This window comes from Abramis brama, assembly GCF_963993115.1.
Source record: "Abramis brama genome assembly, chromosome: 21".
In the NCBI taxonomy this organism is placed as follows: domain Eukaryota; kingdom Metazoa; phylum Chordata; class Actinopteri; order Cypriniformes; family Leuciscidae; genus Abramis; species Abramis brama.
In genome coordinates, this window is record NC_139983.1 from 14,826,721 (window position 1) to 14,845,270 (window position 18,550).

The window sequence follows — 18,550 nt, forward strand, 5'->3', positions numbered from 1 at the left end:
TTCTCATTTCTCCCCTTACTCTACTGGACCTAACAAACTCAGTCTTATCTTGCAGCCAGAGCAAACCATTAACCCAGAAATTCACTGAATAAACATTTTGCTTTACCATGTAAGATGCGTATTTGTATTCAAGTGATTTGCAGCAACAAAATGATCGGAAGTGTGAACGCATTTTTCTCGAAACAGTTCCATTTGCATCTTGTTGACTTGCGTCACACAAATAACACTCGTACACTTGGAATTTGATTCCAATCAAATATATAATATTAATGTCTATTATTAATATGTTTCGGATTTAATATTAACGTAATAAATAATTAATTTTTATTACATATGTATGTAATATATTTTATATATATAAGGATATATATTATATATATATATATATATATATATATATATATATATATATACACACAAGGATATATAATGTTTAATATATACAGTATATGAATTAATATTTACTAAATATTATATATTAATACTATATTTTATGTCACTATTACAGTATTGACATTTCTGTCCATCATGTTGGATACATTTTTTTTTTCAGTGAGCTCACCGCAATGCATTCTGGGATTCCATAATCCGCAAAGGATACATCATGTGATGCTGCTTTAGAATTTGACCATAGCACAGTTTTGATGCCTAAAATGCTGCTAGGATTTGAAAGCTTTAGACAGACCCTTTTTCAAGAGAAAAAAAAAAATAAATGCTATATTTGTATGCTCAGCTATCCATCATTGAATATTCATGATTTCATTCTTTACCTGATGATCTGCTGTTTTAGATGTGAGATAAATTAACATAACAAAGGAATGTACAGGGAAGTAACTGATGTCCATATATATACATTTCCTACATTGAAATCCACACACCAGAATAATTGATCTGAACAAAAAGGTGAACGTAGAAGTACGCAAACACCAGTTTCCGCTACAAGACGGCGAGAGCTGCAAATCTTTGTCCGGTTCTGGCAGGTGCTCTGGTCTTTATTGTTGTCTTTTTACACGTTTAGCTGCTTTTTCTTTTTCTGTCCTGACTAAATACGTCTGTCTGTATTTCTCTTCCTCCTCCACAGAGCATCGGGAAGGGCTCCCTGTGGTGCATAGACCCAGAATACAGACAGAATCTCATCCAGGCGCTGAAGAAGACGCCTTATCATCCTTATTCCCAGGTGTTCACCACGCCTCCCACCTCTCCTCAGGCATATCAAAGGTAGGCAACCGGCCCACTAGACACATCGATCTTTAAACCTCACCAAATGTCTCTCTCCTTCTCTGTGTTGTGCACTTGTCCCTGTTGGTATTGGTTCATAGCGGAACCCACAGGCGGTAGTGGTGAGCTGAGCGGAGCTGTCAGATCGAGACCCGGCGTTGGGTTCTGAGCGACTCCCTCACCGCTCCATTTCATTTTGATCCAGCGTACAGGTCTGCGTGCTTCCAGCAACTCGTCTGTGCAAGACAAAATAATTGCTTTACTGTAAAACTCGAACTGGCACATCATCCTTAACGAAGGACATGGAGCAAATGGCCGCTCATTTGTTCCATATCCTTGTTAAGGTTGATAGCTTAAGCTCAGTGGCTAGAAAGGGAAAATGGAGACGGATGTTTTTAAAGAGATTGAATTAAACCAGACAGCTCTAGTAAGAGAGATGGGCTGGGGGTAGGTTTCAGGTGTTGCTCAAGCATGGAGAGATGATTAAGGAATGAGGCGGAAAAGGGAGTCTTGCTCAGATGTTTTTGGGTAGGTTTGTCACGACGGCCTGCATTGCTCCGTTCGGCAGTGCATGCTGCAAGCACATTGCTGCCTCATCAAGGCAGAAATCTCACAGCTCGACAAACAAATGCTGAATAAGGTCATTTCTCTAAAAAAAGAGACTTTGCCCCCTAAAACGCATGTGTGCAGGAGGTGAAATTGCACTGTTTGCCAAACTGCGCCACAGAACACTGAGTGAAAATCCTCACATACCTGATGAGAAGATTGATACTTGAAGTCATTTTATTCCAAGGTTTCTGTTTATACCTTGGTTTTGAAAACATTTTTAAAACGTTTGCACATGGTAATTCAGTCTTCTTGAATAACCACCCACAATCAAGTTTAACCAGGTACTATCTGCATTTGTGATTGCTTAAGTTGTCATTCCTTACACAGCACACATGCTTCTTTTCTTTGTAAATTTGAATTATTATAGATTGCACAATTCATAGAGGCCAGTGGTATTTGGCTGGCAGTTAATGCTGAGCTGTTATCACAAATGAAATGTAGTTCTTTGTGTTTATTTTATTTTATTTTATTTATAAATGTATTAATTTGTTTAAATATACAAAAACAGCCATTTTAAGTTAATATATTTATAATTTCTTTTAAATATACAAAAAAGATATGCTATTATATATGCATAAAATATATTTGCAAAAATGTGCATAATATACATTTTTAATCAAAATATATTTATATTGTCCGAAATATATATATATAATATCCCAATATCAGTTTTGTAATATATATTTGGGCATAGGAAAGTAATTTTTTTCCATTTTTATATTTCCTCAAGCCAGACTGTTTGCTGACAGACACTGAGTGAATATTTGAAATTTATTTTTTGCCATATGGGTATATCAAGACTTTTTCAGCATTTCAGCGCTCAGAACCAGACTAAAAGAAAGGGAATTGTGCTGTGCAAATTGTGTTCCGCTATAATTTTTTTTTGTCTCTGTTTGTGCCGTTACCTGATTTGCATAATTCCTTTAGTGAATCAGGTGCTAAAAAAGCGCAGACAGCATGTGCAAATAAATGACGCTATCAGTGGGTGCAGTTCATTCTCAGCGAATTCCCCTTCTATATTGAGTGCTTGGCTGATAATGTTGTGTGGGTACAGCACTAGGCTGGTTATTAGCACCAGGTGTTCAAAGACTCCGAGGCCCTGTGGGAAGAGGAGATCACAGAGGACGGTCCCTCTAGCCTACACCTCTTCAAAACAACAGCTTATAACAACCTCTAAATACTATTTTCGAAGATACACTCTTAAAAATAAACTTTTCAATTAGAACCAAAAAGGATTTTACAGATTAATGCCATCGGAGAACCTTTTTAAGGTCCTCAAAGAAGTTTTAAATCTCTAGATTTTTGTAAGTGCTGCTTTAAAGACCCCAGGAGAGTTTTACTGTTTCTGTTTTAACAGATGATACCGATGCACGGATCTGAACTTTATATAACATTAGGAACTTTTTTAATCTCCAAAGAGCCATGTGGCCAACTTAAGAATCTGATGAATCTGATGCAATGTTTACTTGCAGTGTAAATTGGGCATGTAAAAACAAACAGAAGAGGCAAATGCATATAGCAAATCAGTGACTCGTATTGACCGAACTTTACCTTATCTAATTAATATTCATATGTTGCTGAGGTTTATAATATGTTCCACCCTCTCATTTCAGATTGTTCTGACGGCCCTGTTGTAAGGTGTGTGTGTGTAAGGAAGCAAAGATGGCAGTGTAGTGTTAGGCACACACAGGCTTGGCTTCCTCTCTCTCGCAGGCCAGATGGTGAATCTGCGTGTAGCAGTGTGTAATAAAGTGTTTATTTGGCCACTGCGGTTATCAGGAAGCCGAATGAAGCTTTTTATAGCATTCCTAAGATTCACACGAATCAGCTGAGTCATAGACTGACACACTCCTCTTTTCTGCTATTTTTTTTTTTTACGCACCACTCTTTCATCTTTTCTGTTTTTGTAAGCACAGCAGTGCTGTAGATTATTAAATCCTGCGAGTAGTAAGCTGGGGGCTACGGCTCTTTTTCATACGCATGTTGGTCAGGTAGACAGATGGGATGAAGGCATGGTCTGTTCTGATGTCATCAATACCTGTAGATTGGTATGTGTGGTGGGACTGAGGCAGACAAAAAAAAAGCAATTTCAAGGGGGCCCACTGCAACAATATGCACCAGATACTTCAGCTACTGCCCTGGGTTGGAGGAGGATATCATGGAAAACATGAATGATTGGACATCATTTTTTTAATAGAATAGTTTGATTTACTATGAAGACATACTCTAAAGTTCAAAACCCAAAGCTTCTGTTCAGTTTTAATTTAATTTAATTTTCCTCAAGCAGCAAACAGGATGCAGAATTGCAGTTCAGATTCAAATGCTATTTAAATGAATTAAAATGAAATTAATTAGAAATATATACAGTATGTTTGTATATATTTAAAATAATTAATGGTTTTATTCAGCAAGGATGCATTAAATTGAAAGTCACAGTAAAGACTTTTACACTGTAAATAAATGCTGTTCTTTTGAACTTTCTATTCATCAAAGCATCCTGAACACGGTTTCCACAATAATATTAAGCAGCACTACTTTTTTTCAACATTGATAATAAGAAACCAAAATTTTATTTTTAAGAAAAAAAAAAAAAACATTTTAAAATATATTAAAATGTAAAAGAAAATATTTTAAATTGTAATAATATTTCACAACATTACTGTTAATTAATCACAATAGTACTGTATTTTTGATCAAATAAATGCAACCCCTGTGAGTTTGAGACTTCTTTCAAAAAATCTTACAAACTTGAAAAAAAACATTGACCAAAATTTTGCACAGTAGTGTACAATAACTGTAACTTGCTATAAAGTCTTGTTTGAAAGTTTTAAAAAAGTTCAAAAAGTCTCAAATATTGAAGGTTTATAGGTCTTATGGAAATGCCTAGTTCTGTATGAAACTCTAGATTGTGCAGGCTGATGGGTCCTTAAAGGATTAGTTCACCTCAAAATGAAAATTTCCTTATAATTTACTCGCCCCAATGCCATCCAAGATGTCCATGTCTTTCTTTCTTCAGTGGAAAAGAAATTAAGTTTTTTGAGGAAAACATTTCAGGATTTTTCTACACACAATGGACTTCAATGGCAACCAGAATGTTGAAGTTCAAATCTATGCCGTTTCAAAGTGCTCTGAAGTGCTTCAAAGGGCTCTGCACGATCCCAGCTGAGGAATGGGGTCTTATCTAGCGAAACGATCAGTCATTTTCTAAAAAAAATAAAAATTTATATACTTTTTAACCACAATTGTTCATCTTGTGCTGGTCTGCAACACTCCACGCATTGCGTCATCACGTTGGAAAGGTCACGAGTCACGTCACATCCGGTTCAAAAAGGTAGGGAAGGGCGAAAAATTCCATCTCATTTTCTCTTCCAACTTCAAAATCGTCCGACATCATTGTTTTAATTTATTATTATTATTTTCTTCTTTTTTTTTTCGTGACCTTTCCAACGTGATGACGTAATACGTGGTGCGTCGCAGACCAGCACAAGACGAACAATTGTGGTTAAAAAGTATATACATTTTTATTTTTTTTTAGAAAATGACCGATCGTTTCACTAGATAAGACCCTTATTTCTCGACTGGGATCGTGCAGAGCCCTTTGAAGCACTTCAAAGCCCTTTGAAACGGCATTGATTTGAACTTCAACATCTTGGTTGCCATTGAAGTCCATTGTGTGGAGAAAAATCCTGAAATGTTTTCCTCAAAATACTTAATTTCTTTTCCACTGAAGAAAGAAAGACATGAACATCTTGGATGGCATTGGGGTGAGTAAATTATCAGGAAATTTTCATTTTGAGGTGAACTAATCCTTTAATGCAGCTGATGATATTTACAGCGTTAACTACTTGGCACCAGCTGATTGGTTCATGTCACATCTGCAGCCAATGAGCTTGCTGCTCAACATTTAAATGGCTGGTTACCATTCACTATAGCAATTTGCTGTGTGCTTTCAGAGTTTGTCCGGCGCAGCCTCAAGCCGGACACTCATTTGTCCTCCTTTTTGGAGTTGCGCTGAATCGGCCTAAAAAAAACCCCGCTCTAGAATCTTTATTGGGACGCAGCAGCATAGCGTCTAATGCCGTAAGATCTCTGGTCAAACAAATGATTGGCTGAAAGCGTTGTGAAATAAATATCTGATATATCATTGGTTAAAAATGTAAACACGTCCACGTGCTGGCTACGTCATATCATAACGTTAACATGCCGAAACGTCAGACCTCATTTAATCCGGAATGGACAAAAGAGCACAAATTTGGCCATGATGACCCTAGGGTCATCATGGCCAAATTTGACCCTAGGGTCACAATAGCACCTCGTCGCCTGAGCTGCTACAGATGGTGAACTTCTTTAAGAACTGAAATGTGTATTTATTTATTTTTCATTCATTATTTGTTTATGTATTTCTGTTATTTCCAGAAGTTCCTAAATGTTATGTTTTCAGGCACTGTGCACTTTGCAAGACTCAGTCAAGACTCAGGTTCATCTCAGTGGTCAGTTTTTGAAACAGACATCACAATGTCTTGAATAAATGCGAATACTGTGAACAAACACTTTTTTGCCTCTTCTGTTACACATAGGTCTACATCAAGATATATCGTAGATCAAATTGTCTGGCAATGAATAGAGTGGGCTATTTCAGAATCACTGTGTCATGATACCATCGATATGATGGACAAAATTGTATTGTAGTTGCGAGTACACCAGAGTCCTATGCAATTATACTTGCCTCACTAAATGCCGCAAAGTGTCCTCCTTTTTGGTGTTATGGAAATGGCCACCCTATTACAGCAGCGTATCGGCGTATAGCAAGTAGCAAGTTCCTGTATTTGCTCTTCAGCAGCAATTCAGCAGCAGCATAGCAGATCTATTCCACCACGACCAAATACATTAACATTGTCATATCCATTACCATGCTAAAAGTCTTCAGAGAGTTGTCATGAAGATTTTGTGGATCAGGATGAAAGAACGTAGAAGTCTGAAAGATACAGTAGCAAAAACATTTTGTCGCTCTCATGGTTGGTTTGGACAGAAACTGCAAGACATTTTCATGACCTGACATGTTGTTGTGTTGTGCATGATTAGGACATGGTGTAAAGGTCAGAGGGAGGATGGAAAATGGCTGTTTTTGGTGTAAGAAACCTTTATAGCTAGACTTAAGAGAAAAAATAGTGTCCCCTTTAAGAGGCTGTGTAATGTGAGCTCAGGTAGACGAACATTCCTTAACATGCTCAGAGAGTTTGAGAGACACAACGAGCACGAGAGCGCAGGAGGAACAGCTGGGCCTCGGAGTTCACCAATGCATGTTTGCCCTTGCGAGGTTATTAGCGTGATGGTCGCCATAGCAACAGGAACGCCTCCATGGTAACACAGGGCTGAGACAGGTGCAGTTGCATCACAGGGCTGTTTGTTGCCTGGCAAAAGGACAGGCCATTAGCGCTTGAGAAATACACTATCGCCCTGGAAACACGCAACTCTCCATGGCAACCGCGGATGGCTTGGAGCCTATTTTAGGGTTTTCTATACCTGCATTTGTCTGTCTTCATAAAAATTCGGGGATGCGTGAATTATTGGAGATGACAACTGGAGGTCCAGTTGCTTTAGGAGATTAATTTTAAATGAGACTGTGAATCTGAAGAAGCCCTGAAAGAAAGCGAGGGAGAGAAAATAAAAATGCTGAATGCACCTAGACTGACATAGTTCTCATTTTTAATAGTTGTCATTTCAGCCCGTGGGTAAAAATGCATTACTAAGAAAACAAATTCAATATACAAGCACATGAAAAGACCCAGTCCGGTATTGTCTTGTTTGGCTTCTATCTTCCCCGGACCTCCAGGCTTGTTTGCGTGCTTCTCCCCCCACCCTTCCTGCCTTCGAGTCTTCTCAGTAACACTAAATGACAAGATCGCCCACTTTTTCACGCTTACTCTAATGGCTGGTGCTGTGTAAATGATGGGGCTTCCATATCTGGCAGAAACTCTGTGTGTCCTCGGATCTCTTCCACCTATAAAGTTCAGAGATATATTAGCTCTTCGGCAGCCCAGACTGATGAACCTTCCAATGTAACTTGTCACATGTCTCTTTGATTAACGTAGGCCTGAGAAGAACATGCTTTGTGGAGAGAAGGTTTGGGGGCGGTTGAGGCATTTTGAGGGTTTAAGGGTTAGCATGAGTGAGGATTTCTTTAATTCATTTAGCATGCACAAACATCTTGTTTAGCTCCTTGTATAACTTTTTAGGTGATTTAGAGAAACATAAAGAAGGTTGTGGAAGATTGTGGCTTTTTTTTGGGTGGTGGTAAGCAGTCATTGGAAGCGCGTCTGTGGAGATTTATTGTCTTTGAGGTATTTTTGTTCTTTTGGAGGTTTGTCAACAGCCTGCCTTTTTCCTGTTAAAAGTCTGTGGAAAAAAATTCCGTCTGGTTCCATGAGCCGTATTTTTCTGAGCTCTAAAACCACTTCCCTCCAGCTCTGATTTAGTAGTTTGTACAGATGAATCTCTTATTGTAAATACACTTTCTTTGAGTTTCACTATCTACACTCTTAAAAATAAAGGCTCTAAAAGGGGATTTTCATGGCAAAGCAATAGAAGAACGATTTTGGGTTCCCCAAAGACCATTTGTTAACCTTTTTTGCCATTTGAAAAGAAGCCTTTGTGCAATGGAAAGAATCCATGGTTGTTAAAGGTTCTTCATAGAACCATTGATGCCAATAAAGAACCTTTATTTCAGTGGTGTAGTCAAAATAAGGCATAATTATCCTCATATTATGCAATATGTTCTACACCGATTTTGCTCTATCAAACATGTTTTCAGGTTAAGGAATACTTCCACCTTTCACGGTAAAAAGTGATCAGTTGGCTTAACTTAAAAAAAAGTGAGGAAACCCTTTGCCTTAAAATTATTAAGTAATAAACTTCATGTGTAATTGAAAAAATAAAGTTATGTGGAATGGTCAAGTTCACATAACTTAATTTTTTCAATTACGCATGAAGTTTATTACTTATTAATTTTAAGGTAACGGGTTTCCTCACTTTTTTTTTTTTTTTTTTTGAAGTTAAGTCAACTGATCACTTTTCTGCTCTGAAATTCTTTCCAGTAATTGTGTGCAGTGTTTACAACCCTCTGGCCCTGAAAAAGCCTCCATTGTGAGCCGTGATCCCGGGCGAGAGCAGCTTCAGATTTCACAGGAACAAAAGTTAAAAACCTCAAGGCAAGAAGTAACCTACAGGGGAGAACCGGTGCTGGCACCAATTAGACTTTAGATTAGTTAAAGAGGATTGCGATTGTAGGGGTAAAAGGAAAGTGTTGTGGGCGATAGGATTTGAAATGAGATTATAGAATCAAGCGAAAGGAGGTAAGCTTTGTTTAAAAATGAATAACCTGCCTGCTCTTGATGGAGATGGAAAAAGCGGCTGTTTCTTGAAAGGTGCGAGTGTTTGCATTAACAGAGCAAACAGACAGAGCGCACCGGATTAAAAATAGATGGGGTATATACCCAGCAAGACTCCAGCCGGTGGCACATGTGTTTTACATTCAAACATCCAGCAAGGGCAAAAGAGTGCCGTGCCCTTATTGATGTTAACATTTTTGAAAATGCTCCGACGGTCGTAGCCGCCCCATCAGAGCCCTGAAGAAACAGGTTTTGGGCTCTCATAACTGCCGTTAACATTTCATTAAAAGGCATTTCAGCTGAAGGAGTGAGCCACGTTCCCACAGAGCAGGTTCAAAGAGGTTCCGCGGGAGCCGGTTGGGGTCGTTTCCGCTTAGATTACCGGGATATGCATATGCAGGCTGAGGTAGCGGCTCTACACTGTTCCAGGTCCTGTACCCTGATGTAACCCCATCACCCTTCACCCCTCAAGTGCAGTTATACAACAGGTTTTAAATATATTTTTTTTACATGTTCTGAAGAAAATGAGTGGTGCTTGCCCGTGCAAAACCAACTGGAATTTTTAAAATGTAAATTTCATCATTATTATTATTTGTATTTTATTTATATTTTTAATTGCAAATAATTTGTATTTATTATTTATTTTACAATTAATTTATGTATTTATATACATACATAAAATAATTTTGAAATAATTACATAATAAATCAAAATAAATAAAATATTGTAAACGTAATTCGTAAATGTATTGTGCGTTTTATTTGAAATAATTATATAATATATATTTTAAATATTTTACAAAATGCATTTTATAGACATGTATTTTCTTTTTTTGTGTGTGTGTTGGAGCCAGTGAAAATGTGGGTGGAAGTCTAATATACTGGTATGACCGGGCAAGCAGAAATAATGTTTAGAGTTGAAACCATGGCGTTGTTAGGGTGTTCTGGGTGGGTTCTTGGTGGGTTCTTGCTGTCCCCAAAAAAGTAGCTACACCCCTTAGTCCTTTAATGTACTTCTACCAGAATGCTTAGAAAAATAGTAGCACACCTCTTCTCAACAAGGTGTATGATTTGAGGAATCATTAATGTCCGTAGCACAGATGTTCTGCGTCTAAGTTGAATAGTTAGTGTTAATGATTTGAACAAACTCCTATATGAGTAACAGTAATGGTTCCTTTACTCAAGAACAAGAGGCGCTTGATGCAAGGCTATATTAGGGCTCATGGGTTCAAATTCCATCACCAGCAGTTTGATTGTTCACTCCTTTGAATGTGTTAAATTTTACTGGCGAAACCATGGGCCAAATAATTGCAGCAGGAGATCTCATTTCTTTTTATTATGTTCAGAGAGTGGAGGGCACATAATAACATATAAATAACGTAATATCATAAAAGCTTTCCCGCTTTTATTTTTTTGGTTCTTACAGCTGATTAAAAAAGGACCTGGGTCGTCTATCATGAGGCATGCTGTGTCCATGGCAACACATACCGTAGCTGTAACCCGATACAAAGCATATGTGCATTAGAAGTACAAACACTGGTCTTGACTGCTAAAGGGATGGAAGGAGAAACCGAAAGAGGGAGATATGGCATGGTGAACCCAGCCCCGCAGGGATCTGGCCCCTTCCTCAGCCAACAGTCTCTTTGTGCCTGTGTCAGCAGCATGGTGCATGAATACCTTCAGGTTGTGCTATGCCTAGAACTGTTTCAGTCCACAAAAGAGTTAGGTCTCATTTATCTGAAGCCTAGTATGCTATGTTTTGTCTATGCTCGGTACTGTACTTAGGTACTGTACACTTTGTTTTCGTCTTATAAGCATATTGTCACAATCCTGTGTTGTAGGACACTCACGGACACGATGATGAAGGAAAAGGTAATCTTTAATAAATCCACAGGCAGATAAATCCAAAATAAATCCAAACACAAGCATACATGAACGAGACCCGACTGCAAATAAATAGACACAGAGGACTTAAATACACATACAAACAAGGCTAATGAAATGCACACACCTGAGCTAAATGAGAACTGATCAGAAACCATGACAACTAACTCAACAAAACTGAAAACAAAGTCCTAACTCAGTGACACATGTAATCATAAATATATGCGGTAGTTTCATGTAGCCAGACTTTTGACTGTCGGCATAAATAAAATGAAATTAAATTAGTTACACCAAAATTATACCATTATTCATTACAGTTCAGGTGCTCTTGCAAGACATAAATTATCTAATTTGTATTTATTTAGTTTATTTTTAAATGCAGTTTTTATTTATATGTTATGTATCTTTTTTTTTTTAAACGAAATCATTTCAAAAGAAAAAATGCTTTAGAAAGAGCAAAAATAAAAGACTAAATAAAATGGAACAACAAAATAATACAAATAATAATAGTGAAATATTAATATTTATTTTTTATATAAAATATTTATTAATAATAAATACATTGAGTATCATAGGTATATTAATAAATATTGAAATATTACTGTTTAAAATATAATATAATTAATTATATGATTATTTATAATTATGTTTAATATTACATATTAATAAATCCTGCCCTTTCGACTCAGTTTTCAAAGTGTTCAACTCAAATATTTTAATATGTGGTGTGAATGTTTTTATACTGTTCGGAGTCTCATTTATTGGAATTATTCTTCCCTTTATATTTATTAAGAGATGGTGCTCTTCTGTTTTTTTTATATATATTTTTTTAAATTTTATTTGAATTTAATTTTTTATTTTATTATAAATGGATCAGAACTGGTGCATCCTGTACATTAGTAATGACTGCATGCTGTCCTCAGGTGTAAGGTTAGTGAAAAAAATCTCAAAGTTGAAAGTTAGAGATGTTTCAGTTGCTAGGCGACCAGTATGCTAATGAAGATGTTCATCTCAAGCTGTGTCTGAGCTGTGCTGAGATATGTTTTAATCACTCTCAACGGGGAAAAAAGAAGGAAAAAAATCAAACACATTCTGACGGAACACTGTAATTAATGGATCCGTAAAGAAATAGAGAGGTTCCATTACTTCTCGCACTAAATTATCCTCAATTGTCAGGGCAGATACCTGAAGTCTGACAGCCCTGCGGAGATTAGCAAATGTGAAGTGGCAGTGCAGTGTTTATTCGCTTTGGCACACGGCCTCCCGGTGCTCAGAGATGCCACGCACCATAGAGCGCTCCTTCATCGGAAGAGGTCCAGAGCCAAAACAGTCCCGTCAACCCGCAAGCCCGGGCTTTTAAGTACACCATGTAGACAAATGTGCTCAAAGCCCCGTGCCACCTCTGTTTGTTCTAATTCTCAATTAGTTAATATACTCTAAGAAGATTAAGAAGGGGAAGATGACAGAGCCAATGTCTGCACATACTGAATCTACAGGGAGGCAGAAAGTGGATCGAGGGCTAAATTGAAGATTAGACTGCTCCTGATTAGATTTGTGAAGCTCACAGTGAACATTGAGACGGAGGAGGAATCGTACACAAGCGGATAATTGATAGTAACTGAGCAGCTAATCCACGGGAAAAAAAAATATTTTGTAACCTTTGAAGCGAAAAATATTTGGATCAGAAGGAACTGTCAGAAAACAGAGACGTGGTTAAATCGTTTCTAAACTCTGTGGGACCTGCTAAATGGGAAAGCATGCTCAAATACTTCACATATCCCAAACAAAAAGGTCGGGAAATTCAAATTTGCTGTCACAAATGATCAATGTTTGGGATGCGAACAGTATGAAGCATGAAAAATCATGGCTCAGGGAAAAATATTGCATTAGAGAAGATGAAAAAGATAAAGAGAAAATTCATGACTGAATTTGGGAACTTTGATCATATTTGGTCTCATATCTTTCACAAACGTCCTCAAGTAGCACATTTGATCGCCATCTGTTACTCGTTACAGTTTTTTATACTGTTGCATCACTTGTAATTTATCTTTTATTTATTTAGATTATTTGTTTTTAATTATTTGTATATTTATTATATTATGTAAATATTACATTATGGATTTTTTTTTCCATTTAAATAAAATATCAACAAATTAATAAATGTAATAATACAATTTTTGGTAATAAAATTAATTTATTGCTAAATTATATTATAATATATTGGTTATATATTATTATTATATTAATATATCAAGTAATGTAATATTATTTATATTTATGCTTAACATTTTATATTAATATAATAATGATTAAATTTCATTCAAATTAAGTACTACATTTATTATATATGTTTCATTTCATTGTACTAATATACTGTATATATAAAAAAATATATATTTAAACTAATTGCGTTCATCTTTTTTTTTTCATGAGATACAGGAATCTGAGTATGATGTTGTTTTGTTATAGTAACCCTGACATAACTGTTGTTCCTTACATTCTTCTCAGATACTGCCTCACACATCCTGCCTCATACCTTCACTTATTTTCGAAAAGGACCCGTTGACCTTCCTCTCTAAAGAATGTCCATGATTTCCAAGAAAAATCAATAGCTTTCATATGTGAGAAATCCTGAAGTCTGATTGTATTTCTGACAGCCAGCACAGCACCAGTTTTTTTCCTGTTCATCACAGGCATATTCCAATGGCCATTTGCAGGCGTTTTACAAAACCAGTAATATAAATAAATAAGAAATAAACATCTCATTTTCCTGTGACATCACAGAACGCTGACAAAGTGCTTCTGTTTGTTCAGTTGATTTGTGCAAAAAAAAAAAAAAAAAAAAAAAAAAAAAGTCACACAACCAATCGGGAGTGTGTAATTCAGCTGAAGGGTTTCCTGCTGTGCGACTGTGTACTGAAGTCTGCTGCACGATCACCTGAGCCGCCCTGTCATCTCACCAGGAGAAAGTAATCATTAAAACTACGAGGGCTCAATTTGAAAAAGGATATAATGACTATGTTGCTGCATAGTCACGTCTCAACATTGTATAGGCCTCCATGTTTTGTTTACTTGGTCAGCAGCTGTTTGCTGAAAACTCTTTTGTGTATATTTAGGAGATTTCTCATTGTCCGTTTAGGGGGGCAGATGAAAAGTGCCCTTAAAAAAACGGTCATTGTGTTTTTTAATAAAGTTTTTTTTTTTACAGTGATGATTCAATTAGCTTTAGCTGTTACTATAGCTGCTCTAGCTAAAAAACAAACAAACAAAAAACAGTATACCCTCTTGGAAAAGTTGTGTTTTGAAGTATTTTGTGCTAAGTGCAGTTTGAAAACGTGTTTTGCACCTTTCTAGTTGTATCAGTTAATGTTATTAACGTAAAGCTGTGATAACATGATCTCATAACCTGATAATTTACAGTATTAACATAAAAATTGTCAGACGCTACGTTCACCATGGTGAATATTTGTGGATACGTTTACTGTACATGTGCTCTTTCTGTCTGTCTCAGGGCTCGTTCACACAGAACACTTAGACGCGGGCTGTGGAATGGGGAAAAAAACAAGGTCTCGAGTCACACTTTTTAAAAAGTTAAACTGATTTTAACTTGAACGCATTTGTAGAACGCCTTGTCATGCGTGAGACGCTGCAAAGGACGCAAGACGCGTGCGCAGCGGTTTACATGTCCGTCTAGCACGTGTTTATGTAGAAAAACAATGGAAAAGTACCGTATTGGAATAGAAAAACGCGTTGTGTAAACAGCCCCTTACTCTCTCTTTTGCACTGTTCATCTCTTAAAATGTCTTTTCAGGATTGCAGTCCATCTGTCAGTTGTACGTCATCTGTTCGTGTCACTTTCTCATCATTCTCTCCGCTGTGTTTTCTTTACAGTATGTCCAGTCCTCCAATATGGCCAGGAAGTCCCTTTTACAGAAAAAACAAGGGAGTCCTACTACAAGGTAGAGTGGCGTTACCGTATTTACATGTTGTGAACCATCTCTCTTGTCCCTAATGTGTTTTTGGTTCTACTGACAAGTGCTCTTTTCTTTTTTTTTTTTTTTACCCACGATCAGTTCTACTAAAAGAAGGGATCTTGGTTTATTTGCATGCTATTTAGATGAGCCTTTCCTTCAACAAAAGGCACACATTCATGTACCTGGCTAGCTCCTATAGGAATTAGCTGAGTGGGTGTTTATTTGGTGTGTTTGCCCTGGTTTAAAATGAGCTGCTTCAAATCTGAGACTGATTTTCCTCACCTCTTTTCAATGTGGTATTTGGATCCTGCCAGCCTTTCAGTTGTTACCTCTCGGCCTCATTCTGTAATACCCAGAGAATTTTTTTTTTCTTTTTCAGTTCTGACATACAAGTCTTTTCCCCCATTGCTGAACAAACAGAAGTGTGAAGTATTCAAAGAAAACTAAATGGATAAAAGATTCACTGGTAATTGTAAATGTCCTGGCCTGAACTTTGCTCCTTAACCCTGTGTATGGTAACACTTTTCCCCTCACTTTCTTATTTCAGAAAAGGCTACTACATAATGTTTATCAAATGTAAAATCAAATGTAATAGTTTTGGAAATAAAATGTTTTTAAAGTAACATTTAATATGTGGCTTTAGTTTGTAAAAATTCTAAGTATATAAATAAATCAATTAATAAAATAAATATTAATTTAATTTAAGGAGAAATTAAATGTTTTTGGTTTTTTTTTAACTTAAAATAAAAACATTTTTGATTGCGGTACAGAGTTATATTTTCTTTAAAAAAAATTTGTAAAAAAAGGTTGTAAGATGTTTTTAATATGAGCGTTTTTTGTTGCTCATTTCATGCTTACTAAGGCTACATTTATTTGATCAAAAATACAGTAAAAAAATATTTTTATTGTGAAATATTAAGCACTGCCGATTCTGATTCTTTGATGAAAAGAAAGTTCAGCATTTGTTTGAAATATCATTTTTTTGTAGCATTACAAATGTCTTTACTGTCACTTTTGATTAACTGTATGTATCCTTGCTGAATAAAAGTATTAATTTCTTAAAAAGAAAAATCTTAATGACCCTAAACTTTTAAACAGTATACGATATTCCACCATTAGAAGATAACATGTTTCATGCAGGGTTATTGCTTTCCTAAAAATTAATTGCTCTGTACACAGAACCCTTTTAAAGTTGAATATATGAAAGCAAGCCTTTTAAAACTAGACCTTGTGGCTGTTTCTTTGCTTATTTTAATAATGGCTGCAATGAAATGCCTTATTACACTCATTATCCTCAGCAGGCAGAGGATTGGATGCACTTTTCCTCTTTATCTTGGACCCAGCACTTTGAGAGTAAATGTCACAATAACAGTTACATTGTTTTTAGTTTATTTAGTCACTGCATTTAGTAGTTTATTTAGTAGTGTTTAAAGGGTAATAGACTTCCTATTTGTTGCATTTGACTTTTGCTGCTTTTTTTATTGATAGAGAAGGTGGATAGAGGACAGGAAGTTATGCAGAATCAGAATTTCTCAAATGCTCACCATGACTCAACATGCCTGGTTCATGGTCGCAGTTTACACTATTGAACCAGTCCTCCTCTTAACAATTTTATTCAGTTTAAAGGGGAACTCTTATGTTGAGATTGTGTTGAGTCTGTCAGTAACACACTGTTTAGTTCCTTTCTCTATGAAGCCCTTATTTCTGAAAAGTGCAATGTGCTCTGATTGGTTGGCTGGACCAGTGTTGTGATTAGTCAAGCATTTATGAGACAACGCATTTATGGAATTTTCCGGCTTTCAGTGTTTTCACTGTTGTACGATGGGGGGCGCTATTATATATCTTATGAAAGAGTACAGAATATCCAGATCAAACACAGGAAAAAGAAAAGCAGAGACAAGCGGTAAAAGCATTGCTTATGCACATTGTCTGACAAAAATATTAATTCCTCAGCTTTTTTGTTCAAAATGTTGCTGTTTTTATGAAACTTACCCACTTTCAAGTGTTGATAAAAGTGTTGACCTATGGCTACTGTGGCCCACTGATACAAGTGGTTGACTTATTGACATGACCAAATGCGTTTTTTAGACACCTCAAAGAATTCGTATTCAGTGCACCTAAGATGTGATCTATATTTAATTTGACTGGAAATTAATTCTCACCAAACTCTAGAGACATTGACCGATGGCTTGGTTTATTTCACAGCGCATGGCTCATCGTCCTGATATACTTGATATTCTTATCCCGAAATGTTCCTGATTTCCTTGCTCTAATCTCTGCTTAGTATGTGCTTGAATCTCTCCACATGTATTTCTTTTGATGAGGCTCACGCATGTGAATCACAGTAATCAGAGATTCAATTAACCTGGTGGCATTTAAAGCGGCACACTAATGGAAGTGCGGTACGAGAGCTGTTATTATGAATATGTTTTCCATATGAGGTGCGAGTGTGACAGTCCAGTGCCCAGCAGACATCCACTTCCTACAGTAGCACAACAGAGCTACTCACTCACAGCCTGATCATTATTTTGCTTTTTTTTTGCGGTTAGTTACATAAACCCTTGCACCATAATGAGTATCTGATGCATGCGAATGAGTGCCTAGTTATATATAGTTGGTTATACATCATCACCCTCATGCTTAAACATGCTTACATGACAGAAAAAATTCATAACACACCCTCTCGAAAAGCGTCTTTAGAGTGCTAGGTGTCGCGCAGGCAGCGGCTTGTTCGGTATAATTGGCAGTTAGCTGTGTGTTTTGTAAACTCTTTTGTGGCTGTGATATTATCTGACGCGTGGGGAGGCGGCAGCGATACACCTGCAAAGGCTGCCACATTTGTAGGAGGGACATCTGCTGAGCTCAGAAGTGCTAGCAAACACTGACGTGCGTTTACAGTTTGCGCGTACTGCGCCCTCCGCTATGCTACTTTCTCAGATATGCCATTAAACACTAAAGCAAAGTTTTCTTCTGGTTGTCAAGGCCCTGTCTGTTGCATAGCTATTGAAACATCAGTTAGATCTAAGGTGCTAGCTTGATATAATTAGCAGTTTTAGAGGACGTTTTTACAAAGCAAAAAGAAGTTAAAGGCTAAATAATCCTTTTTAAGAGACAGATGGATGTGAAATGGGTTTAACGAAGGCAGAACAAGAAAGGTGCATGCCAGCTCCATTTCTTTTTTAGATTTTGCTCCTTGTTTTCCTAACAAAAGCTAATCTGGTGCTGAACGAGCATTGGAATCAATTGCTCTCGGTTTGTTTTCTAGCACTGCCGTTGCAACTATTTAGAGAGACACCAAAGCAGAGGATTGTCTATCGTCTGAGGGTCTTGGCAACCAAAATGTTTGAGGGAGTGACAGGCAAATAAAACAGTTTAATTTTGTGGAAGTGATTCACTTGGATCCTTAGATGTAATTTAAAACTTAGTTTTAGCACTCTAAAGTACAAAGGTAATGTTAGAAATATTTAGATGTTTGTGT

At 36.7% G+C, this 18,550-nt stretch overlaps 1 protein-coding gene across 10 annotated transcripts in view; it reads left to right on the forward strand.

The window, feature by feature from the left end:
• Nucleotides 1-18,550, forward strand: part of foxn3 (forkhead box N3) — a 93,551-nt gene that overhangs the window by 47,868 nt on the left and 27,133 nt on the right. For all 10 annotated transcript variants that reach the window (XM_084096646.1, XM_084096644.1, XM_084096647.1 and 7 more), the window contains 2 exons: nucleotides 1,082-1,218; nucleotides 14,990-15,057. In XM_084096646.1, coding sequence (XP_083952772.1) covers nucleotides 1,082-1,218; nucleotides 14,990-15,057 — 205 coding nt within the window. The remainder of the gene's footprint in view (nucleotides 1-1,081; nucleotides 1,219-14,989; nucleotides 15,058-18,550) is intronic.